This window comes from Microchirus variegatus (assembly GCF_963457635.1).
Source record: "Microchirus variegatus genome assembly, chromosome: 13".
Classification (NCBI taxonomy): Eukaryota; Metazoa; Chordata; class Actinopteri; order Pleuronectiformes; family Soleidae; genus Microchirus; species Microchirus variegatus.
In genome coordinates this window covers 17,734,342-17,761,881 of record NC_139814.1, presented here as the reverse complement: position 1 = coordinate 17,761,881, position 27,540 = coordinate 17,734,342, and the positions used below count along the sequence as shown (strand labels likewise).

Genomic DNA, 27,540 nt, shown 5'->3' with positions numbered 1-27,540 from the left:
TAGACTGAGGAGGACCACAAAAACATGAGTGCAACTGGTAGGGCCTCCAGAGTCCCAAATGTAAGTATTAAAATGATTAAAACGTTGATTTTGCATAATATGGGACCTTTAAACGTAGTCAATTTGAAGGTGTATCTCTGCGCGAGACTGTTCATGAATGCATCATTTGTATGGTTAGGGACTGAAAAACAGGGGCGAGTCTGCTGAGCTCTGCTCACCTGCACGTCGTCGGTAGCTGGGATGTAGGTTGCTCTTTTGAAGGTGTCCGTCACATTTCGCAGGATCTCCGTGGAAAAGAGAAGGTCGCCACTGTAGTAGCTCCTCCTCTGAAACAGCTCCAGGAGACTCCTTACGATCTGAGACATGCCCTCCCCGGCCAGGGTCCTCTGACCCTTCGCGAGATGCTCTCGTAACTGCAATGGGAAAAACAATGTCATATAAAAGGTGTGGATTTGCTTCTTTCTTTTTTTGTTACTGATCACTAACCACAACCACACTGTTGTCAAAGTGACGCATAAAAATGCTGTTCTTATTCAAAGCAATGTAACATGTCAGAAATAGTAAGACAAACAAAAGAATTGACCCTTTTTTTCCCCTGTAATTATCAATGATTTGGGGGGGTGTGAGCTGAGAATGATGCTTCAAGTCTGAGATATACAGGAATATAAATGTACAAGGTTGGATTTGTTTTTGTGTTGAGTTTAAAAATAGGCAAGCAAAGAAAGGCCTTGCAGCACTCTGAGTCAGAAAGTGCTGTTCATCTTTTCATACAGAGAGATATAAAAAGTAAAAGTGAGTGTGTATTTGGAGCTACACAAATGGGGGGGTGAGAAATGGCTTCGAAGAAAAGAAGATAACAATAATCGCAGAAAATTAATTATCGACTTCTGGTGTTAACGAAGGCTTTGTGCAAAAGCTAACAATCAGCAATCAGCGATTCCTGACCCACATCTCCTTCCACCATCATCAAGGAGACAGAAAGGGGTTGAAGTTCACAGAGGAGGAAAACAGTTCATCAGCTGATGAACACGTTCATTAGCCATGTTCATTAGGTGTGAGCTCAAAGCGCAAGGAAGGGTAATCACAGAGATACCGGCAAGTCTCGAGGAAAGAGACTGCTCTATTTTGAGCAACTCTTTAAAGAATAAAGTTGAACAGAGGTAGATTGAAAATACTTTCTTCCAAAAGAAAAAAAAAGTTAATTAAATGCCGCAAGTAACTGGCTAAAATGATGAGTGTTGGAGAGCATAATGGTAGAAGAAGCTTCTGAGTTTGGGAGGATTCTTTCGCGAGAAGGCAACTTACAGATATGTGTAAATATCTATATTCAAGTGAGACGCATCTGGCGAAGCTCGGAGGACCCCAGAAAGCAACTCCGTTATTGTCCAGCATGCAACGACGACTAGCAGACCCTAGGAGAAATGAGAGAGATACAAGCATTTAATCTGAAATTTGTGCAACGTTAAAAAAAAATGTTCATTTACAAGGTGCAGAAACATGGATCAGGATTGAGAAAGATGTTCATAATTCCCAGGACAAGAGGTCTATCCATTTGTTATATATTCAGGATAAAACACAATGCATGTTCTCAGTGTGAAATTTTTCAGAAGCAAAAACTGTTTTGATGTGATAGGCAGAAGATAAGCCGTTGCCAAACAACTGCATAAAAATGACAATGCTTCACAAGGACACAAACTTCTCCCCACAACAAACAAACAAACACGCGTCCGCCACAATGCAAAAAGAAACGACGGGGAATAACCTGAAAAGTTTGCCTGTTAATTAAAATTGGTTCATCTACTTCGCTCAGATGTGATGCTTGTGTTTTACTGGCAGGCTACCTTATTCAGGCAGACATGTTTTGATGTCTGAGCCAACAGCGCATTTAAAGATAGATGAAGAAACACACATTTATGTTACAGTCGCTCTGAACCACATTTGCTCTTGGCTTAAATTATGAAGAAGCGAAGAAAGAAAAAAAAAAAAAGAAAAAATAAAGGTTTGTTCTTGTTCCTACTTTTTTTTTTTTTTTTAAAGTGAAAAGAAAAGGCCCCGGAAGCCTGCTGTTCGAGAAACTATGAAATGACACACACAATGAGGTTTGACAGCATTCAAACAGGACCCATCTGCTGTGCTAATTAAGGGAAAATTGCTAGATAATGCACAAATCGAAAAATGTTATCACAACTGCCTTGGTGTGTTCAAGCTCAAAATGGTAATATCACTAAGGTCCAGGCAATTGGATAAACATTATGCTATATATACATCAAAATCAATCTAGTACATGTTTTTTTTTTTCCCCCTTGTTGAATTTAATGTGATTCTATATTCTGACCATACATGTTTTATGGTGTACTAATGAGATGTGCTGTTTCCTAACACAGAGATGTGAAATGTGTTTCTTTTATTTTCTTATTCGCTCATCTCCTCTCTCATTTTATTATACTTTAGCTGCTTATGCTAAACAACCAGGGCAAACAAACCCCATATATTTTCTGTTATGCGTCTTGTGTAACAGCATCCAAACAACACACGCTTGGAGCGGGTAATGTGACTGACCAGTGGCATTAGTTGGACACTTGTTGTAGACGGTTTCTCCAGCTGAGGCTCTTTTCCATGACATCGTAAGGAGATGTTCATCTTTACAGATCTCATGAGGAGCTGTGGAATTGGGGTGAGAAACATAGGAAATGTGAAATAAGGCACAGTTTTGGCAGGCTCACTTCCACTGAGGGGGGGAAAAAAAGGAGACAGAGAAAGCACAAAAATAAGATTCAAATCAATGTCCCTCTGCAGCGACTTCCAATCTTATTCCCTTGTACATTGCTTAGTGCTCTCCGTCAGTGTCACTGCCTCAGTACAGTAGCTCACTCCCTCTTCATCTTACCCCGCTCTCTTTATTCATCTGTTTTCCCCACCCTCTCTTTCATAACCCTGATGAAAAAACGGGTGACAGTGCTCTGAAGATATGCCGAGGGAACAGACGAGAGTTGGCAGAGGCGATGCACAGAGATGAAGAGGGATGAAGAGCAAAGAGAGAAACACACAAAGCCAGAAAATATGAGACGACGTTCCCCCTTGCAATGCCAACAGAAAAGATCCTCCTCTTGCGTGAAAAAGGGACTTGAGAGCCACTCAAAAACAAGGCGGTCATGGTGGAGGCTGCGTTCAAAAGAGATTGAAACAAATTTTGTAGCCGCGGTATCCAGGCATGTGCATATCCCGATGTACACGCAGTGTCAGTCAAGAGACGCGCCTGTACCCTGCTCCCTGAAGTGGCTGACGTTACAAGTCAACCACTCAACATTTTGACCTCAACCAGAGAGAAAAATATGTCGGAAAAAAAAACACAAAACATTCACGTTTGTTTGTTGAAGTACCTTATGGTGTCTATTTCCTGCTATAGTAGCCAAATCCTTCTCACTGGAGCTGCTGGTGCCGAAGCTTTTGCACCTTTTTTTTTTTACGTTTTCATTGAAAAAACTTTAAAATAATGGTGTATATTTGTTGCATTTTGTGTAAGAAGTAGGTCAAATTCAAGGTAAATACACAGAGATAAAGGAAAAGGACCACATGGTAAGGACATGAAAAATCAATAGGGAGGTAAAGACGGATGAGTATGTGATGTGACAGGGACACACAGACGGGAGGGAGAAAAATATGAGTGTTTAGTCGTGGTGAAGATCGACTCTCTTCAGTCTTAGAAATACTGAGCACACACACCGACCCACACACACATATTGTCAAGAACCTACTTTGACGAAAGTACGTATCATATACGGAAACACGCACGCCCGCACGCAGGAAAATGGGGCATAATTCTTCTGATATACAGTCACTGACCTGGGCACTTCTTCTCATTACAGGACAGGACCTCCTCTCCAGAGCCATCACAACCCTGTGTGTCGGTGCTCTCACACAAGCGGAAGCGACGCTGCCAACCAGAGTCGCACGTCTTGCTACAGAGGCTCCAGTGGTTCCAGCTGCCCCAGTTACCTCCACCTAGAAGAGCAGCAAAACACCACCGGGGGGTAGCTAATAATCAAAGGGAATCGAGATTGGGATGGAATTCGAGTCAAGTGTCGAAATTTTGGATCGAGATCTCGAGTTTCAAAGTCGAGATCTCGAGTTTCCCCAAAAAATATGAAAAAAAAACAAACAAAAAAAAACGATTTCAATTTTTTTTCTTTTTTTTTGTTTAAAAAAAAAATTTCAATATTATTTTTATATTTCCCCAAAAAAAATTTGAAAAAATTTTGGAAACTCGAGATCTCGACTTTGAAACTCGAGATTTTAATTTTTTTTTTTTCATACTTTTTTTCGTTTCTCATGTCACACATGTTCATTTAAACACACCACTATTTTTTTTTCCCCCTCTGGAATCCTTGACAAAAACCAAATTGGGTCCCAACCCTGAAATTGCCAGTATGCAAAAGACAAATCACAAAAGACCATGCGGATGCCTTTAGATAATGCATGATCCATGTTTATATAATGACATCTGAGAGCCTGTGAGTGTGAATACTAAGCATTCATTTGTACGCCCTCACCACTGCACGAAGGGTTGGTGCACTCTCTGCTCTCCTCGTGGGGGCCCTTGCACTCGGCCCAGCCGTGCACCGACGGACTGCAGCGGCGCTGTCTCAGCTGCGTTCCCGCGTCACAAGTCACGCTGCATTTCGACCACGGCCCCCACTCCAACCACCGGCCCTCCACTGGACACAGAGATGGAAGCGGGGCAAAGAGAGGAAGGGGGAAGAGGATGGAATGAGAGAGATATTCAGAAATCAGGATTTTGGTGGTCAAGGAGTAAAAATGGAAAGAGGGGGCAGAGGAAGGAAAGAGGCAGGTTGGAGAAAGTTAGGAGGCTACAAGAAAACAAAGAATAGTTAGGATGGAGATCAAATACATTGCAGAGACTATTTGATTAACATAAATAGCAACAAACAAACAAAAGAACAGCATACTTTGTGGTTCTACAGACATTATTAATATTTTAATCTGTGGTGAAATAGCTGATTACAATTCCTTTGATGCTGTGTTTCAAAGAGTTCATACAGAGTACAAAAATTACATAAAAAAACATACATATATATTATACACACATATAACAATGGTGTATCACCTGTCAGATGAGGCATGAATATCAAACAGCCTGATGCCCCCAACGCACCAGTGTATTCAAAGCCTCCACTGCCTCCTTTAATAAAGACAGTGTTGCTGGGGAAACTGAATTGTCCAGTAAAATATTCAGCACCAAAAACAGTGTGATTGCTCATGTCATCTGTCTTCCTGCAGTCAAATAATTCTCCAATGTGGCTGTTTGGACAGCTTTGAGGATACGTGCCACATGGAAGAAGTCGCGGTTTGAGTAGAAGTCTGACGATAAAGTTCTGTTTTTGATTAAAACATGATTTGTTTGTTTGTTTGTTTTCTTTTTGGCAGTAAAATGCCATTTATAATTCTGCCAAGTAAAGGATGCATTAGTATTACTGATGTGTTTTCTAAGGAGTATTATTTAGCCTACTCAAGCCACAAATCCAAATCCCAACAAGTATTTACAAAAAAAAATGATAGCGTGATGGTGTTGGACTGGCAAACCTTTGACCATCTGCAATGGAGAAGAAACCAGAAATAGACGATGTATCTGCGTGTTTGTGCGCCGTCACAGGGTAATATTTAAAATTCTATCCGCAGGCGCCGTAAACACAGAAAGGCCATTTGTAGCACTGGTTTTATGTAACATTGTTAAACCAGATGTAGCTTTAATTTACACGTTAAAGATCTGCACTGAAGAGTTGTTACTCTCATTTACAAATGTCTCTTCTTTCTCTATTACCGTCACACCAATACACGATTCCCTGTGTACAAAGAGGTGTTATAATTTAAAATGAATAACAATCCACTGCCTCGTTGTTTTGGCAGCAGTGTCACTTTTTTAATGCATTTCCTCCAGTGGTATTATTTATGGGGGAGTTCGCTGTATTTTGAATTCTTTTTTTTTTCCTCGACCAATTTTACAACAGTGCCACGAATAATTTGGATTTGATGACATTTGTCTCGTAAATGCGTAGAAATACGCAGTTTGTGGCAGCGTAACGTAATATTGACACACAATATTTTGACTTTTCATAAATAACAGGCTGGTAAATCAGATTTTTACTACAGAAAAATGCTGCCTGACGAGACCGGGGAGGCTGAACCAAAAACAGTGAACCTGCAGGCTGTAAAACTCAAACAAAAAGCTAAGAGAGAATAAATAAAACCCATCGTGAAGCTAAGAGAAGGTGATCTGGGCATAATTCTCTGTGCGATCACTGTAGCATTATAGTCATTTTGAATAAAATAATTGGAATATGTTACAACTACATTGTTTATTAAAGGTTTGGGCAACGCAAACAAAACATTACACCCAAACCAAAAGTAGAAAGCTTCTTCTGCAGCTGAATACCTGATGCTACAAACACACACACAATGGTACTTTGACCATTTAATGATGCATTCATGCCTTTTTCTTAAAGCACTTTTGTTATTTAGTTTGGTTGGAGAACACTTGCAGTATATGGTTTTTGTGTTTTCTTTTGTTTTTATGGGAATACTTTGGTTCCGATGGCCCATTGCGGGGTTGGCCCAGTCAAGTCCCAGCATTTTGTTTATTATGGCCTCCAAGGCTGTTTTGTATTGTTTTAATTCCACCAAACTTTATGAATAAAGATCATTTTCACCTTGATTGTTATTGTGGCACCCTTTATATCTCCCCTTTGAGCCATTGTTTCTTTAAGGAGGCAGTAACAGCACAACACAGGGCTTCTGAATCTATTCGTCTGATTCTCCCAAATGGGAAATCATTGCAAGCTCTCGTTGGCAACGCAGTCAATCATACCGAGTGTGACTGGTGCAGTGTTCTATTTATCAAGGACTGAGACTATGTCAGAGATGACAACTCGATCTCAAATGTGAACATGACATTTCCAAAGCCTAAATCCACGTCTTTGAAGCTGTAAATCTGAGGAAGCATTTGGAAGGAAATAACAAACCCGCTTTTTTTCCCCCTCCTTATCTTTCGCTTGTTGTGGAAACACATGTCATAAACACTTTAATAGTGTTTGTGTAGAGAGGAAGATGTATCGACGGGCCAAAATTACAGGAAGAGCATTTCTTTAATGCGAGCCAAGCGGCGGCACAAAAAAAAAAAAAAAAACTATGTAAAGACAGGATCATAAAATGTCGCCATCGACTGTAATAAAGTAAGGAGCAGAGCAAGGCAGCAGCGCTTCTTCTCTGTAATTAAGATAGCACCATGAATCCGTGCATATGCCTGGCTATGAACCGACTATTTATCAGGTGAGAAAGAAGATGCAAGTGACAGGAAACTCTCGGGGCTACACACAAGTGCCTTTTTAGTTGTTGACGTTCAGAACCTCAAAAAAAGGGGTCTGGTGCGATCAAATTAATTATTCATGTATGACATTTCGACTGAATTTACTTGTGGCGTGTTGAGTGATGTGATGACACAGCTGTCTTGTTAGCATTTGCAGCTCTGCGCACATGTGCATTAGTTGCTTGAAAGGAGGTTAAAAAAAAAACAAAAAAAACATCCAATTTAATAAAGTTGTAAGGCGTAGTATCAGTTCTATAAGGTACATACTGTACATACCAGCATGCACCAGAACTCATTGGCAAGCTCCACCAGAGCTCTATTCTTAATGCATGGGAATATCCAGCAGAAAGACTTATGTTGTGTATATTCATCAGTTCAAAGAACCATCGCCTTTGAAATCACCAAGTCCATTGAGAGAGTTACAAACACACACACACACATAATCCGTCAAAGACCTTTGAAGGAACAGCCAACACCCTTTCTCCTGAAACCTTCTACTTCCATCAGTTTCCCCCAAAATGACGTGGAAAAAAACATCCCACGAGCCATAATTCTGATTACATCCCTCTATTCATCCCGTTAATAACATAAAGACAGTGTGCGTCTGCAGCCCAGTGAGAAAAAATATACAGTTTTTTTTTTCCCCTGCCTTTACAATAATAAATATAAAGCACTTACCCTGTGATAATTGCTCAAGTGGTGAGTGATTACGTACAAGCGCACAAACACACACTCAGACTGAAATCAATTGAGAAAAAAACACAGGTTATTACTCAGTTAGTAGCCACCAGTGCTGTTACAAACTGTCTTATGTTTTCAACGGCCATGTCCATTAAGGCCATTTTTCAAACTTCATATGGGGAACATTAGTATTCTGCCAGAATAGGCACCCAAAAACATTGAAATGAATATGTAGCTCGTTTTAATTTCAATGCTCTCAACCTGAGTGGTTTTCTAAAGGGACACTTGAAACAAATGAGAGTCAATATAAATGTCTAATTTATGCTTTCAGTCTTAAAGGGGATTTGGGCAAATCCTTTGTATTGTATATTATATACATAACCATGTTAGCATTAACTGTTCACTTACCAATGTAAGAGAAATATTGCATTCCTGGTCTACCCTCAAGTGAACCTAATGCAGGAAGCGGACTACAACGCAGGTCATTGTGGATAAACACAACCAAAATATACACAAGTCAACGCTCTAATGCACCTTTAAGACGCCAACAGTATTTCCTTTGTGCAAATGTAAGCACATCTAAGTGTTTACATTTCATAATACAACATGAAGTCTTTATCTATGATTAGCTACAGTATAATGTTTGGTCAAATCGGCCAATAAGTGTACTCAGTTAAGACTATACAATCACCGGTTACGCACCATTCCCCTCCAATGGCAATCCTGATACGATTGTTTAAAATGTAAACAGATTAAAAAAATAAATATATAAATAAACGGGGCCTGCGCTTGACAAGCGCAAGGCCTAATAGATCATCTCAACAAACAACAGCGGAAGAGATGAATCGCAAGACTGCCCCAGGAATCTAAACGAAAGCCAATTATGAAGGAAACACTGGCGTCTCTATCCGCTCACAAGGAACTCACACAGCGAGAGTTTGAAAAGTGGGCACGAATCACGCTGCAGTCATGCCATAACGAGAAGGTCAAAGGTCAAGAAAAGCTTCCAGAACTCTGAAGTGATGATCGGTCCAAGTCAGTTACCATTTGTTAACAGACTAGATGCATTGCATTGGTTTTTAATGAGTTATTTGCATTGTTACTTGCCCTACATCTGCAGTTCATTAACACATATGGACATATAAGCACTGTGTAGGTGCTATAATGAGTTAACTGTCATGATAACAGCCAATTTTTGGTTACTACTTATTAGGACTGAAGAAATGACATCGTTCTCCTAAATTAAATGACAAAAGACAACACAAATAACTTAACAATGCAACATGTTATGAATGCAGTTTAGAGAGAGAGAGATTAGGTACAAGAGCAACAACGGTTCAACACAAATTATGATTGCATATGTATGTATGTACATTTTGAGCTTTTTATGACTTGAATGACAAAGAAAAGATCAATGCTTGAACATGCAAGGACAGAAGCAAAGGGTTGCATCATGTAAATGGGGATGGTACTAACCAGGACACACTGCTATGTTGCAGAGTTTGGTTTGAATCTCGGGCCGTCCGCAAATCACAGCCACCCCTCCGTTCACACACTTCCTGGTTCGCGTCCTAGAGCCTCGCCCGCAGGTCACGGAGCACAGACTCCATGACGACCACTCGTCCCACAGCCCATGCACTGCGAACACCCACAAACGCACACGTACGACACGGGAATGAGGGATGAGGGAGTGGGAAAGGTTTGGAGCATTCCATTACAGGCCAGAGGGGCAGAGAATGGGAGAAACATGAAAGAATACATGAGTATTAGCACATTCCTTAAGAATTGACCGTTGGAGTTACAGACAGGAAAAAGCAGTTTATGTTAATGCATGAATGATTGTTAGGAATGGACAACCTTGCATTTGACATCATGCAGCTCAAGTCACCACAATGAAATGAACATGGTATGACATTATTGCAGCCATCAGTTATTATATACAGAAAAAAAATTATCCAAGGATGAATCCATTTCTCCTTTTTCCCCATTTCCTTGTCAAATTCCATGTTTGGCAACAAACACAGTTGCAATACATCTAAATAGCATAAATGAACAATTCTGCAAACAATAAACAACGGACAGTAATTGTACCCTATAAGTGAATATAAACACACACGATTGTTCACATATTTACAAAGATTATCATCAAAAAATGATTCCTCTATTTCCAGTTCAGACTCTAAAATGTCTAATCCATCAATAAATAAATACAAGAGACTCCAAAATGGAAGAACAAGGCAAAGTAGGAAGTCATGAGCGTACTTCAAAGAATAGTAAACATTTCCATAAAGTCTGAATGGAAAGAACATTTTTTATTTTAGAATTTTCTGGAAGACACCAGAGGAAATCATAAGTCACATTCATAATGATGGAAGAATTAGAACAAAGCAGATTTGCAGAGATACTAGAACAGCAGCGATAGAAAGCGAGATATGGCAAAGGGGAGGTGAAGAGGGGTGGAAACAGAGAGAATTAGTAACAGCAGGATGGAGATTGCCGGTCCTGTATTGAGCAAAGCTAAATAAATCATGCTGATAAATAATTAAGTCTACACTGTGAAGGAAGGCTCGGAGGATTTGAATGCTGAGAGAATGGAAGGAAAGTATGGCGCGGCTGGTATGTAATAAGATATCAGCAAAATACGGATCGATACGTCTTTACATGTAGGCTGATGCACAAAGTGGCTGCATGTTGTAAGAAAGGCAGAGGGGGGAAAACAAAAATCAGAGCTTTACCATGTGAGCATATGTACTTTTCAACTGAGCTAATTTGTGGGGACGACGAGACGGGAGCCGGTTGCACCAGCTGTTCTTAAGTTTAAACGTCGTCCGTATATATCACAAGTGTGTTCTGCGCTCACTTGATTTAACTGGAATTGCGTCATATGAAGAGGTCGCTGCAGTTGCAGTTACACAATGTTTACACATGCTGACTGTCAGACACATATACAATGAAATCTTAAACTATAATTATTTTCCACGTATAAAGATCTGTGAAGTAGATGTAAGGTGGTATTTTAATATTGCTAATATCTGACGCCCTGAACTAGGTTTAAATGCTTTTGTTGTCATATGAATATGAAACCAAACAACTTAAAAAGCCAATGAACAAAAAGCTGACATCAAATTCACCAGGCATTCCAGCCAGAATGCTCCTTTGTTCTTCATGTAAATCTTTTTGTCTTTACCATCTGTATGGAAGAAGGTAAGCCATCACCCAATCTCTCAATCGAGGTTATCTAAACCAATCAATCTATGCATCACAACCTCAGCAACTCAAGGTGTCATGTTTGACTATCATGTGTCCTTCTCTTACCATGTTGCACCTTTCTCACACCTTTGCTCTAGCAACATAGGTTCTCAAAGTGTGGCCCGGGGGACCAATGGAGGCCCGCAGAAACATTTCTGGCGGCCCGCAATGAATTACAGTTGATAGTTTTAATCCAGGAGCTACTAAGCTTGTTAAATGTTTATTGGACATTACTGGATACAGACCAATAAGTGTAAACAAAAATACTGGAGAACTGTAGAACTGAAATCTGGTCATTAAAATTATTACAAATGGGATTTCTTTCTGGTTTTTTTTTCCTTTGGCGGCCCTAAGTCCAATGTTGGGTTCCTAAATTGGCCCTCAGGTATCAAAACTTTGAGAACCCCTGCTCTACAACATAGAACAAAAGACTAACTCCACCTCTTGGTACATGCCTTCTTGACTCCACTACATGGACAGTGAAACCATTACAGAATGTCGGGAACGTGGCGACGCCTGAAAGGTCACATGTCACTCTGCTGCTCATTAACCTCAAGTGGTTATGCACGGTCACTAATGACCGCCCACAGATAGACTTCGGGCTGTGCGATTCTCTGCTTTAACTCAGTCACACCGGCTTATGCTCCGAGAAGAACATTGCTGCCACTCCACACAAGCCAATCACAGTCCAAATGTCTCACTCGGGGGCACTATGAATGTGTAACTGGCTACCATATGTAGGGGCAACTCTATCTTCAAGAACCTCTGGAAGACCTCTATTCTGAACACTGTAATAGGCATTATATACCTATTGCAGGCTTGTAACCAGAGGGTTGTTGGTTCAAATCCAGGTCAGGTCAAGCTGGGGTGTCCCTGAGCAAGCTACCCTTACCCCCCATCGCTCCTCGGACACAGATAAGTGCTGCCTAAAGCTCCTGTGTCCAGCCTGTGTGTGTGCTCACCACTGGTGTGTTAAAGAAAAGGATGGGTTAAATGCAGAGGTCAAATTCACTATCACTAATAGGCGTGTGTGTGTGAAAATAAAATTAATTCTAATGCTAATGAGCACTTAATGTGAAGTCTCAGAGCACTTCTTTATCTGATCAACTACCTGCTTACGGAATAAATAGATTTAGCACTTAGTGCAAGGTTTCTTCCTAACCTGAAGCCTCGGCGCCCCCGCGGTCCTTCATTTATAAGTTGCTTTCAGATTAAAAGCTTCTGGCAAATAATTAAATACGACGTAATTTCTCCAAATTAAAGTAAATCAAGCAAGAAAAAAAATATGGTTCATTCACAGGTCTGTTATTAATTTATTTATTTGATGGTTATTCTACAGACTGCTGGCTTTCAATAATAAATTCTGATCAAACGATCACATTCAAAGCAGCTCTGGTTCTAGGAAACATTATACAACCTATCCGTGACTAATAAATATCAGTTAAAATAGTTAAACATCCGGTCACTCATGGTAGTAAAAAAAACAAAAACAAAAAAAAACTGTCTATGATGGCAACGACTGCATTAACATAACCACTCTTTCATTTCAGCCAAGCACATTAAAAGAAGAGAGTTTGTTGCCATCAGGGTTGCGATCACAGAGGGAGGTAGAAAAGAGTATGTTTACAGCAGCAGGCACGAGAGAGAGAGTTAAAAAAAAATAAATAAAAAAAACTGAACCGCGCTAATCAAACAACAAAGTGACAGATCTGTGCCTCCAACAGCCAGTAATAAAATCATCAAAAGTTCATGAACCCTAGAATTTCTTGTTTGTGTGGGGGGAAATAATGTGCACAGTAGGAAGCGCATGGACAGACTGCATGGCAGCCTGGGTTTATGATGCAAATGCAAATGAGCACAGGAATTAGAAGACACCATTCCCAGGCTATATTAATGACGGAGTCTGTGAATCGTTTCTGAAATCGTCCGTGATGTTATTTGTTGAAATCCTCTTCACAATTGGATTGCAATCAGTAAATAGAGTAGTCTGGGGGGAAAATAATGAATTGATTTTTTTGGGTTGTGTTTATTATTGAGAGATCTGAATTTCTTCATTTATAAAAAAAAAAATATAAGAGTATTCTAACAAACCAGATTTTTGAAAAGCAATTAGGGGCTTACAAATGGTAAAAAGGTTTATAGGGCTTGTCTGACCACTTAAAGTGCTTTCATACAGTTTTGTCATGTTTTCACGGTGTCAAACCCTGACCTTCATGGGGAAGTAACTCACTGAACCAATGATCTACACCAGAGGTGACAAACATACGGCCCGTGGGCCAGAATTGGCCCACCCAAGGGTCCAATCAGGCCCACAATTTCACATTATTTGCTCATAATGTGAAAAAAAAACTATTTTTGTCAGTTTCAGATACCTGTGACTCAATGTTTTGAGCCTTTGTAGATCCACTGTGATCTGTAAGTTGTGATGCACATGTACATTTTTGCATAGTTTTGCTGAAATTGCATTTTTTGGTATAAAAAAAAAAAAGATGCTTCATTAAATGTAAAACGAAAAGGAAACATTTGGAGATCTTGTTGTTTATAGATTAAAGTGGTATTATTGTACTGGACTGGCCCATTTGAGATCAAATTGCATTATTTGTGCACACACAGATGGACACGGTGTATCGGAACAAACCAACATACCACAGAACATGTAACTATAGCACACATGCCTTGCCTGAATACTTACATATAATAGTGTGACAGTTGTGACCTTTGTTTTCTAATTCCTAGCTTTGAAATGCTCAGCTCAAAATAGGGCGGATCAAAAAATATCAACCTTTATCATCTTTTCATCTGCGGTACAGAACAGCAAAACGGTAAATATATGTGTGTCAAGCCTGCATCCACATGTGCATCCATAATCTCTTGTGGAGTTGTGAGCGTTTGACTACTCATTGATCCGGACATTGTGTATTCATGATGCGCCCGCTCTGCTACGCTTTAAATGTCACTAAATCTATTGCAAATGAGCGGAAGACAAACAGAGCAGAAGTAGGGCTGCGACTTTACTTTGCACACTCTGGCGCATGAAAGCTGTATACTTCAGCACACTAAAAAAAAAAAAAAGAAGGAAAAAAAAAGGTTAATTTGCAGGACCAATTACCGTCTTGCTTGCTTTGTCATGAGCCGGACCATTACTTAAAATTGATTAACCGTATCACAGTAATTTAGAGTTTTAACCATGACAAAGAGGGGAGGGAAAAAATGTCCAAATTCACTTCATCGGTTTTCTGTCCAAGTGACTTTTCTTTGACGTTCCCTTACTTGTGCAGCGCCAAACACGTGTGGACAGAGATGCTCTGACATAGAGTACAGTGTCCACTTGCACCCACAATTTTCAGACACACATATTAAATCAGCTATACCAATTCAAAAACACAAACAATTTGGTAAAAAAAATAAAATAATTGGCATGCAGTTTTAATTTAAGTACAGAGAGTGCTTTCACCCCACTTACACTTGACTGTATCAACTTTAAAGTGTAGTCAGTAGAGGTTTGGTTCAATATCTATATTCAAAGATTTCATTCTATTTTTTCATTTACATACTGCAGTCAGTGCTTTACTGAACTGCCAGTGTTTTAATGGAGTTTGGCAGGATATTTCACTGTGCCGGTGTTCATCACATAATGTCGTAAAACAAGCCGAGCTATCCTCTAAACTAATGATTGTGAACTACACTAATCACAGTTCAGAGATATGTATCAACTGTCTTTGCCGAACAACAAACGAGAATTCTTAGAAGGTAACGCTGTTTAAGAGCTCTTATAGTTAAGGCTTCTCTTCCTCAAGACAGCTTCCTCCATCTTTAATACCCGTTGCACACATCGTCAGTCGATAAGGCAACTTGGTGTAGCAGACTTTCTGTAGTTTTACCCGAGAGAGCAGTGTGAAACCTCAGCCGACCCTGAGGTCTCTGATTGATGATCTGAATCTCCCAACTTTGAGAGAGAGACAGTTCCAGGACTTTGTATATTTCTGTTTGTGTGTATTGTCCTGTATACAGTTAGTCATAGTCATATATATATATATTAGGGCTGTCAAAAGATTTACATTTTTAATCAGATTAATCACAGGGTAGCTGTGGATTAATCACGATTAATTACCATTTTGTAAATATGCCAAAAAAAATTCTAATTTTCTCTTTATATTGTTGTAGGAACGGAGAGATAATTAAAGTATGTGAACATATAAATGTAAAGAACAATAAAATACTGTTAATAACTTGTAAAAACCTATACAAACTTAGTTAAAAAAATAAGCATTACATTGTAAAAAAAAAAAAAACACATTATAAGACAATATAAATAAATAGAAAAAATAAAATGCTGTAAATAACTTTAAAAAAATATATATACATTGCACTGTAAACTGTTACACTCATATTATAAACAACATATAAAGTATAGAAGTTAAATAGTTTTCTTTGGGGAACTAAACCCAAAGCAGGAGAAGCACTGCTTCTACTAGTTAGCGTTAGCATTAGCGTCAGCTAACATTCTGACGCTAACGTTAGCTGTTGTCTGTGTCCCCGTTAGTTAGACAGTGACTGTTAATGTTATGATTATATCATTATCGGCGCCAGCAGCGCTACTTACAACTGTGTCTTTCTTTCTTTTTTCTTCATCCTCTTTTTTTCTTCCTCTTCTAACTTCCTGATTGATAACTCCTCTTCATTTTCCTTCAGCTTCACACAGGTTAACGTGAGGAGACGTGGGGCCCCTTTAGGGAGGTTTCCGACCGAGATGTCATTGCAAATCAACCCTTGTTGTTTAAGGGGGACGGTGATGCGGCTGCTCACTGATGCATTTAGGCTCCGATTGTCGGGACCCCTCCTATCGGCTCGGGTCCCCAAGCAGTTGCCCGCTGCCTTGCCTGTTCATAAACTGCACGTCTACCCGTAGCGCGATGAAAGTGAGAAAGTGCGTTAAAAAAAAAAAATGTACGCGTTAATTCCACAAATGAATCATCCTGTGTTAACGCGACATGATTTGTAATTTTGCCTCTGCACTCCACCACAATGAATTCTGCATGAACCTTTGAAAAACCATGTTTCTGAGTTCACCAGTGGATTTTTTTGTACCAAATAGTTGATTTGGCTACTCCGAATGGAAAGCCACCAAAATACAAATTAAGAACTTGCAGACCTTTATCTGACAGGGAATAGAGAGGTAATTTTGTTCAATCCCTCAAATTAATTATTACCTTAAATTACTTAAAGGTCCCATATTATGCACATTTTAATCCTTACAGTTGGGACTCTACCAGTCGCCAAAGTGTAGACAAAGATGGCTCACTCATATTTTTGTTGTCATGCTCAGTCTAAGTACAGGAGATAAGACATGCGATGTTGACTTCCGCGCTCACTGGGACGACACAAGACGATAAATTCCTGGAATTGCTGTCTCGCGGAGCTCCGCTTTGTCCGTCAAACACGCGACAGTGCTGGCGAGGGCAACGGTATCCGAAAACCGGAAATCCGCGAAATGTTTTAATCTTGTCTCCACAGTGCAGCACAGAGTTCTACACAAACTTCCAGCCTCAGAGGATTTATCAGTCTAGTGGATACATGTTATATATGACGGCAATGTGCCTGCTAGAGCCTGCAAATGACCTGTTTTCCAAATGCTAACTGCTGCAAGCTCCCAGAAGGGGGGGATACTTTCTTTGTGACCAACCCAACATCCAAACATCCCTGGTCTACATGCATTTTGTGTGATCCCACTGAGGCAGAGTGCCCCAACATCAGAAAACATCAGAGGAGCAGGGGGAAATTTTTTTGAGAATTAGCATAACACAGCAACAAGTATCCCTTCAAAGGCGCGACGGAGAATATTAATATCAACACAGAATGGAAAATGGAGGCACTTAGACATACAAATCTCATTGGTAAAATTTGCATAAAAACAAGATTAGCATATGCACCGACAGGGATGGAAAAATCTTCCCGTCGCTTTACTTTCTCTTTAAAAGTGGTGCTGAGATGACACTGACTTCTAACTTGCATGCTAATGTGCATGCATGTAACGTGTATGTATGCGCACACACACATGTACTAACCCTTCATCTACTATGAAAATGTTCACTTTGCTTTGTTCAAAACTTAAAATCATCGATAAACGATATACTGTGCCCCCACTAAAACAACCATTCTAAGAAATCCTAATGCAAGTTGTCAGTCATCCATTCACACCTGGTATGAACTCCCAATGACACACACACTTAGAATAGACACAGTATATGAAAATATGCACATCACATGACAAATGTTCAGCTCAATAAACACCAAAGTGAACCAGCACGCAATCATACGCTATATGGTCGAAACCTCAGCTGCAGCAATTTTCTTTGTCGGCAAAGAACGCGCCGATATCAGATCAACCTTTAACTTGTGTTTTCGTCTTGTGTATCTCCGTGGCAGAATGCCTGTTTCGAGTTGTTTGTGCCACCGTAGCTGATCGAAAAAGCCCCGCTGACACAACGTGCAGGAGGCTCAGCTTGAATCGACACTAAAAGGGGTTTAAGCCAATCAAACGTTTGTTCTCGGTCTTTAATGTGGGAACACAGTCTTTTCTTTTTTTGGAGCAGGGACAGCAGCTGACGACCCAGCGTCCTCATCGTTCTCACTCGTGCTTTCCGCCGCACTAATCTGTTTCGCTAAACTCCTCTGCAACAAGTGCGCACAGCGCCCTCACCTGATCCAGTAACTGCCCCCCCCTGTGTACTGCCATCGTCAAACACAGGCAAATGGCACAAACACAGAGACCAGCTTTAAAGTGAATGCGACACATGTCGTCCCAAACGCGGCATTTTCTGTTACAGGATGTCCCATGTAATACGGGGCAGTTGGTAAACCTAGGCAGTACATACTTTATGTGGCAGTCGGTGATGACTCAACACACAAATAAAGATGCCAAAAACAGAGCCTACTATGTTGGAGGTAAAAAAAAAAAAAAAAAAAAAAAAAAAAAAAGTGACAGAGTTAAATTTAGAGAGCTTCTGAGCAGCTCTGGAAAGTGGAATACACTTGCTGATATGGAGTATAGGTGTCATGTTTGAGAGACTCTCTCTGTCTCTCTCCACTGGTCAACAGTGTGAATTGAAACTATTTTCTACATATTTATTTACACATCAACATTGCATTCTCCATGGGTGAGTGCTAAGCAGGTGGTTGTCAATCTTTTCAATGTCAATGTTTTTTTTTCTAAAGCTGCATTCAAGCGAAACGCAATGCTGAGTTGACACCTGACCCGAGTATTTAGATGCTACGTATATCTCAGTCGCCCCTTGTTATGAAACATATTACCATGCATCAATGCTTAACCTTGTTCATTGGTTGTTGCAATAATGTAAGGTGGAAAAAATCCAAGCGTTGGAGTAAAGCAGCCTGGATTAATGGGAAAAAAAATATATAACACTACAAGATCTTCTTCCTGTCAAACAAGGTGCATGAAGGTAAAGATTGAAACACAGCAGTGAGTGAGGCCACGTTCGGGTTATCATACCTGAGCCAGTGGTGCCAGGCTCACCCGGACAGGAAGCCGTGTTGTTGCACATGCGCGTTTCCCTCAAGGCGCCGCTGCACAGCGTCCCGTAAGGCGAGGAGACGCAAGATCGGGTCCTCACTTGCCAGCCCTGCCCGCATGTGAGCGAGCACACACTCCACTGTGACCACTCCTCTGCCGCGGGGTCACCTGAAGAACAAGCAAAGGGGAAGGATGAAGACGATGATTAGCTGGAGTCTTAGAGTCTCCTCAGGGCGCTACTCTTTGGAAGACAAAATGTCAAGAAGGAGGACACTATTACTCGAGCACGAGCTTCACTTTTCGAGCTCGCGGTTCATGGCAAGACGTGAGTTATTTTGTGTGACATTTTGCTGTTCGTTTCTTTGTAGAAAAAAGGTTTTTGTATTTCCGATGACAGGGAATCTTAGAGATTTCAGTCATTATTTCCCCAAGAACCAAAAAAGCTTTAAAAACCCATGCGCTTTTATTTATTTCTGTTACCAGAATTGTTTTTTCTTCCGTTTTTTTTATTCATTGAAAACAAGATAAAATAAAACTTCAGCTTGGTTGTGGTGCCACTGCAATATCCCCGCCAATAAAAAAGGACAAATAAAGTCATAATCAATACGACTGGTCAGGAGGACAGCGGGAGATTATGTGCAAGATACGAGAGAGGCTTTGTGGTCACATACAGACCTGGGTAAGATCCAGCTCAGATTCATCAGTCAGTGATTATAAAGCATGTATGCTCATCTAATTTGTAAGCTACAACCATGTTGCATTCGCACATGTTTTGGCTCAATGCCGCGGCATGATATACGATATTCATGTTCACCATATGAATATGGGAGATAAGTGAGTCTCATTATATAAGCTCCTTAATGGATATAAACTTCTACTTAATATTCATGGGCATGATGTCCATGTTAGAAGAGTGTTTTACGGTGATACCTAAAGACATTAATATTGATGGAATTCATCATAACGTGCATTCATTTTTTGCTTAATGGCTTTAGCCCCAAAGGCCAGCATGTTTGTGTGCACAAATTCGCCCATATTTGGTTTTGTTAAGACCACGATGATTGGTGATTTTTTTGCTTTCTCCAGGCAACTGCGGAGCTACGCCTCTGAAAAGCAAATAATTCTTCTTTCCGTCTTTCCTTACGCGCCACGTCCTTTGACGGAAGAATCGTCACACGGCAAAGACGGAAATCAAATTAATTGCATGTCCGTTAATCGCATTACATCTTCATTAACATGCCATGAGTCAGGGTTTAAGCTCATCATACATGCCCTGGGGGAAACCAAGGAGGGGGGGGAAAAGAATGAAGAAGGACAGGACAGAGCCAGGGGTTTCCCTCTGGGACTCCCCTCCTCCTGCACAACAGTAGCAGTGACTATAGAAATGTGTGCCACTTTGTATATGTGAGCACGCTAAAATGAGTATGTGACCTATTCTGGTGTGGCTGAACCAGCCAACATGTAATAATGTATGTATAAGGCAGATTTGTGCGCATACGTAAATGTCATCTCATGAATAAACCTGTCATTTCCAATTCTATTAATTATGTAGGATTTTAAACTCTTACACATAGAGAAGCTCATGCATTCGACACTATCACACACAGTGGTCCACTACTACAGTGTGGCACCTGGGTTTCTACTGAGCTTTATATAAAAAAAAATAATCATCTATATGGTCTTATTTAAGATTTATTGTCGCGGTCAAGCGGAATGCTTTTGTTCAAGGCTGTGCACACATACACTACATGCATCCGACTCACCTGTTCGTGCCTGAAACACACCTGGAAGGGTCTCCTCGTTTTTTAAGATTTATTGTTTACGGTCAAGCTGAGTGCTTTTGTTCAAGGCTGCGCACACATACACTATATACAAACTCACCTGTTTGTGCCTGAAACACACCTGGCTGGTCAGCTGATCGTGGTCTTTGGGTCTTCACCTTCAGATCGTCATCGTCATATGGATCTGAAATAGATAAAATGAATACTTCCACTTGAATATGTATTTTATAGATCTAATTTTACATTTCAATATATTAAATATTGAACATTTAAGCGTAGGGAGTGGAAGATACTGGTATAAATAGGCCTGGTTTGTTTACTACATGTTATTGTGACAATTGTACGGAAACTTCATCATCAGCATCCACTTTGCACATTACAAGTACATCCACACCGTGACTCTGGCAAAATAAAAATGCAGTCACCTACATTTTCCTTGGCTTGATTCTTGTTGCTGAATATTTAAATCACACTATCGACACACTCCAGCACACATCGTGAGGAAATCGGATAATAGAATGTCAGGTCCATAGTAACTAAGTAAATCTGAAGTAACTAATTCTGACTGCCTCATTAGCTTAGAGGGAAATCCTTGCACGTCAATGAAAATATGCATAATTCAGTGGGACGGTATTTATGTAGCGGTAAATAAGACTGAAAAAGCATTTGTATTACATTAATAATATTTCGCATAAATAAAATAACATGAAGCGACAACTCGAGAATTTTACGAAAACCTGCATGGCATCGCAAATGATTTGTGTGTGTGTGTGTGGCAGCGATTGCCTTGACAATTGAGATTAATATGGAGAAAGGGAGCCCATGCAATACATCTTCATTTTTTTTTGTCTTATCGCATTTTGATTCAAATAAAGAGTGGCACAGGCACAGACTATGAGCTGTGCAAAAGGATTTATAGGCCAATTCAACATGATCCGTGTCAGGTTTTCAGGAACCACGGCAACCAGAGGAATGAGAAAATGGACTACTGCAACACATTACGTCCATGAACCAGAGAACCGAATAGGAGGAGGAACTTACCATCGCGATTAGAGATTGATGAAGTACAATGCGACTCATCAATGGTACAAAGATGCTAAGGCAAGGGGGGTAACAAAGTACCATTAGAAGGTCTTGAAGTTGGAAGTGCTAATTATCCCTACTTAAAGCATCATTGAGAAGCTAATACGTGCAGCTGCAGCAGGAATCCTTGAGATGCGTGGCTCTAAGAAGAGAGCTTAAGAGAGGTGAGGTAAAGAAAGATGTTGACTGCAACAAATACAACAAGCTAGTAGAGATCGACAAACACAGCCCTGGCCGCCTGCCTGCAGAGGTTTATGAGAGAGGGAGAGGCCAAGAGAATAAACAGGAAATTTGCTAAAAAATCCATCCAAGGTCTCCTCTCAGAGGCAATGCTGAGACTGAGCAAAACTGGAACAGCATTGGGGAAAACAAGACATCACGTAACACCAATGCCCAGTGGCTGACGCACCTGATAGCGGATCACTGCAATATCCCAGAATAAGATTCAGTAAAAATCACAATGTAAAACATCACAGAAAGTGTATCCAAAATGAAGAGCTGGACAGCACAAGGATCTGACCATAATAATCCATAATCCATACCCACTCCATGAATACCTGGTAGCACGAATGAACCATCTGTTGCAGCCTGGATCTACCCAGAATGGTTGACACAAGGCTGGACAGTCCTCATCATAAAAGACCCCCAGAGTTCCATCCAACTACCAGCCTATAAAAGGCATCATTGTGGCTAAGATGAGTAGACAAGGTTTACTATACTATGAGCAGAGCCCAGACAGGAATTGGTATTAACACCAAAGGAGCCAAGCACCATTACTGTTTGACAGGACAGTCTCAAGGGAACATTAACATGCATGGATTGACTACAAGAAGGCCTATGACTCAATGCCTCACAGCTGGATAATGCAGTGCTTGGAGCTGTATGATATTAACAGGATGATAATGGCCTTCATCGAGATCTCAGTGGGACTGCGGAAGATCAAACTCGAGGCCAACTCAAAGACAAATGCACAAGTGAGCCTCAAATGTGGAATATACCAAGGAGATGCTCTGTCCCCCCTTCTGTTCTGCATAGATCAGCCAGATCATCACAAAATTGTGGCTTCGGATACTGGCATTCAGAAGCGGAACAACCATTAGTCACCTCCTCTACATGGATGACATCGAGATGTATGTCAAGAGTGAGGGAGACATGGCTGGACACACTGATCCACTTAACCAGGATCTACAGCGACGACACCGGAATGCAATTTAGACTTGATAAATGTGGTTGGGTGATGAGAACTGACAGAGTGGAAGTACCAGTAGATGTGCAAAACAGCTACAAATACCTTGGGGACTGCCACAGTTAAATACCATATACCTACCTAGTAAGACAGGTCCTCAACAGTGAGGTGAACAGTCAGAACAAGATCCACCCTAGTGTCACATCACCTGCTGGCATAATTGCCCGATCAAAGGAAGAGCTATCAAGAGAAACAAAAAGCTCCTCACCATGCATAAAGTGTTTCACCCTAAGTTCACCACCATGAGGCGGTACACTAAGTGGATGGAAGGTGGCCAATGATTAGTGAGTGTCAAAGCAACATCCAAGAATACATCAGTAAGAGGTCCGCTCAGGCAGCTGAAACCCAACAAACCATGGTAAGTTCCACTGACAAATTGAAGAAGTGGCTGATATTGGAAAAAAAAAATCATACAGCACCAATGACTGGAGAAGAATCGTGGCTGCACAGGAGCAGGGACGAAGCACCAGACGACAGAGGCTGGGTCTACCACACCAGGCAGGACTCCAGGTGCAGGCTGTGCAAAGATGCCCCCGAGACATCACAGCATGGTGTACTACTTTATATACATGATTGCTTAAATGCCCGTAACAACCAACGCTCTAATATAGCCTTTCCCAAAAAAAAGCAGCCAATTTGAACCTCCCACTATCTCACACTCCCGTGTTCCAACTTGTTCTCAAGAAGGACACTTGTGCTTAATGGTCTAAGTACAATCTTTTACCCCAGGAACATCTTCATAATTTCATTTGCAGCCGCAGTATAATGCGTTTGCAGCTGGCCACAGTCATGGATTAAAACAAATAGCACAAACTATTCCAATTGTGGCGTATTGTTTTGACCTGTCATACGAGAGGCTTCTTCGATGAAATATAACACCTTAAAGAAAACACCAAGCGAGTGCAGTTGTCTCCAACACATAATGTGTTGGTTTCCATGCCAAAAGGAAAAAAAAAAACTGAAAAGAAAGAAAAAGTGTTGCAACTAATGTGGCAAGAGATTCCCATGGCAACAGGCCTGAGATTTGAACTTTTTTTTTTTTTTTTCAATAAAGCAAAGTCAGTTATAAACTTGCATGGCTGCAGGTTTTAAAGTAAGTTAACAGTCATGATAAAAGCATAAAGCCTTGCACTGGCATACAGTGCTCCACTGTTTCACTCACACAAAAAAAATCAATGCGATATCAATTTATTTGAGTTTTACTTTAAAAATTTGGGAGAATGTACTGATTTATTTGTATTTTTTTTTTGCAGCAACATGGTAAGTGCTGGTCCCAATCGGGAGTTTCTGAATTATTTTCTGGCAGAAACTGGCACAAATTAAACCCTGTGTGTGGGTGTAGCTCCTACGCCTCTGTGCTTCTGAGACAGAGAGGTCAGTGAAGCAGGACAGAGGAGTAATGTCTCGCATAAAATGACCAGTGAGGACAACTTCTCTCCTATCTCTTTATTTCTTTCCCGCTCTCTCTCTCTCCCTTCCCCGGTTTCAACACAGGAGAGGATTTAGATGAACACCGCTGTGCAGTCCGGCACAATTGAAAGTGAAGATCAATATGGATAAACCCCTGAGAGTAGTGACCTTTAGAAACCCCGCTATATTGTTTAATGTTCTGGACTGCACTTTAATGGACACATCATCACACACTTCATCAAATAGTGTTGCTTTTTAGTTTTTCCACCCATTTCAGCCGTTTCTTCATCTCCAGGGGACTTTTCCAGCTATAGTTAGAAACAATATTGTAGCACTTGCTAACGCGAGCAGGGATAATAATGGGGTGCGATTTATCAGGTCGTGTTGTTTTACTGTAGTGATTGTTTTGTAAACAGAAATGATGCAAAATGATGCATTTATTATAGAAATGTTGCACAACTCTTATGTGACAATTGGTTCCGTCAAGCAATACTATCAGCCCTGTTTTGAGGGTGCCTTTGCAGTGCAGGCGTGGATGGGGCACGAAGTATTTATCCCGTCAAACTTGCTAGACAAACTTTCCATGTATGCTTCTTTGTTTGTTCAGTCATACACCAACCAAGCTTTGACTTTACTAACGCAATGTTGCTGTTGCGTTACACAATCAACAATTCAACAATGGTTTGTGATTTGTGATTATGCGCGTGTGTGATGCCTCAGTGTCATTTTGGCTGAAGTGTCGGTTCAAGAATCGTACACTTGAGAAAGTATGCGGGGGAAAAATAAAATAATGGCACAATGGCAGTCAGTGTCAGGGTCTGAAAATTGCAGCTGGTGAAAATCGGCCTTAATAAGATAAAAGATGACATTGAAAGAACAGACCATCCCGCAGGAACTTCTCATCATTTTGTTTTCAACCCATTTCATATAACACCTTTCAGTTTATGGGTGCTTATTACAGTTAAGTTCCATCATTTTGAGTGGCTGGGTGAAAATGTTGCTCTGTAATAATTTGGGTTCACAGTTTTTTTTTTTTTTTTCAGAACATAATGGAATTCTCTGCCTGATATGTCAAGAGTTATTACGAGGGTGTAGATGTCAGTGTTTTCAGACATGAATGGTTACCCGCAGCTGTTTTGATTTCTGCGGGTGTAAATAAACCATTTTTTTTTTTTTTTTTAAGCTTGCGCTACAAAGCCTGCAATTTCAGCCAATTATGACAATGATTTTGTGAGATGCTGCAACAGTTCTAGCGTAAAGTTCAATCATAAAATGTCACCTGAGCCACAAAACAGGCACAGGAAGTCAGAATCTGCAACATTTTCATTCGAGCAACTGTATTTCAGTCCTGTTTCCTGTTGCCAGATGACATTTGATGGGAAAACATTCCAAGTAAAAAGTGTTTTTCAGCTGATTTATTTTTTGGAAAACACAACAAAAAAAATCATAACGATTCTGCTATTTTTTTTCCCCCATTATTATTATTACTGAAAATCCTTTTATTTATTTACCGAGTTGTAAACCAGTCGCTTACGGATAAAGCATCTCAACTCGTGTCCGTCGCTGCTTTATTCAAGGCAAACTGTACCACTCAGACATTTTCTTCACCTTCTTCAACTCAGTGTGAGGAGCAAAAAAGAAAACTCACCATGGACACAACACACTGGATGTTGAAATGCACAAAGAGCAAAATGACACCAGAGCTCAAATTCACCTTGATATAGCACGCACACACACAAACACACAACAGCTACACAATGGGGAGTAAATATGGCTGATAAATAAACATCATGGAGTAAAGTGGTTATGAGCTCCTACAAAGCATCTGGCTGGGGAAAGGGATTGAGGCAGAGCCAGTGAGAGCCACGGGCTCCTTTGTCGGACTGAGTCGGGATTTAAGCCTGCTGGGAAGACCGTGTGTGTGTGTGTGTGTGTGTGTGCATATGATAATATGGTAAAACAACTGGTGTAAGTAAATGGCATGAACAAAAACTCCTCCTCCTCTGCTCGCTACTGCAGTGTATATGATTGAATGCACACACACACGCACACACACACACAAAGAGAGAGTGAGAGATTTTTCAGCTGTATATCAAATCTGAGCTTATAGCTCTCTGGTGCTGTCCATTTACTCCAGGGTCCATCTGGGAGAGTCCAAACTGATAGAAGTGCACCATAATGGACTTTTTATAAGCTACTGGACAAACAGACCCACTCCATCTCTCTCTCTCTCTCGCTCACCTCTCTCTCTCTCTCTTTCTCAGCAGGCAGATATGAACCGCGTTAAGTCTGACGATGGAGACCTCAAGGTCATTTGTGTGCCTTCAAAATGGAATCAGAATCTAGTTTTCTCACTCCCGGGGGCTGACTGTTGTTTTTATTTCACAGCTGCTGCAGCACACACACACACACACGCAGACCCACGTTTAAACACACAGTTCAACACAAACCGTTGTATATATATTTCCAAACGGCCAAAAACGGCTTCGTTTCGTTTCACTTTCGTTCTCAATCTGAAATTGTCCTTTTCCCCCTCCCCACTCTTCTTTCTCTTATTAAATATTTTTCAAATCTTCCAACTCCCACACACAGCAGTCATTCCCGTCTATTATTCTGCCCTCCACCTCCCGCCACTCTCTGTCCATCACCTCAGCCTTTCTTTCTCCCAGGTCTCTAACAAGATGAGAACTTAGATGGATTTACAGTCCAGCAAACTCTGGGGGGAAAAAAGCTACAGAGCCACAATCAAAGAACAATCAATGCGGGGACGGTCAGAGTCGAGTAAGCAAGGCGACTGCACCGATCACTTACTAACAATCACACTTTGATTTTCAAAACATTTAAAACGGACCAGTGTAGCATTATATACAACCGTGGCTAGAAGTGTGTTGAATGTTCTCAGCGTGAGGTAAACTCAAAACCCTGGTGAACTTGTATCTCAGCCTCGGTCTGATATGCTTTATTCAAAGGTGCCACAGCTGCCGCGCATATGGTCTCAGAATCATCTTTAGCCGAGTTAAATTACACTTTAAAATGATGATGCCATACGAAAATTTAACCCTTAGTGCTCACGCAGCACGGATCTGTGGCGCCGGAGCAATCATGGTAATTAGTTGTGGGAATAATACAAAACTCCTTATATGGTCATCCTGGGAGTGTGTGTTTAGGTCACATGTTT

The 27,540-nt window shown here is 40.7% G+C and overlaps 1 protein-coding gene across 1 annotated transcript in view; it reads right to left on the bottom strand.

The window, feature by feature from the left end:
* adgrb2 (adhesion G protein-coupled receptor B2) overlaps positions 1-27,540 on the bottom strand; it is a gene marked incomplete at both ends in the record, with an annotated part of 128,638 nt that overhangs the window by 76,236 nt on the left and 24,862 nt on the right. Inside the window, 8 exons of the mRNA XM_083899742.1 lie at positions 219-413; positions 1,306-1,412; positions 2,560-2,661; positions 3,844-4,002; positions 4,551-4,715; positions 9,539-9,700; positions 18,822-19,010; positions 20,724-20,807. Coding sequence (XP_083755868.1) covers positions 219-413; positions 1,306-1,412; positions 2,560-2,661; positions 3,844-4,002; positions 4,551-4,715; positions 9,539-9,700; positions 18,822-19,010; positions 20,724-20,807 — 1,163 coding nt within the window. The remainder of the gene's footprint in view (positions 1-218; positions 414-1,305; positions 1,413-2,559; positions 2,662-3,843; positions 4,003-4,550; positions 4,716-9,538; positions 9,701-18,821; positions 19,011-20,723; positions 20,808-27,540) is intronic.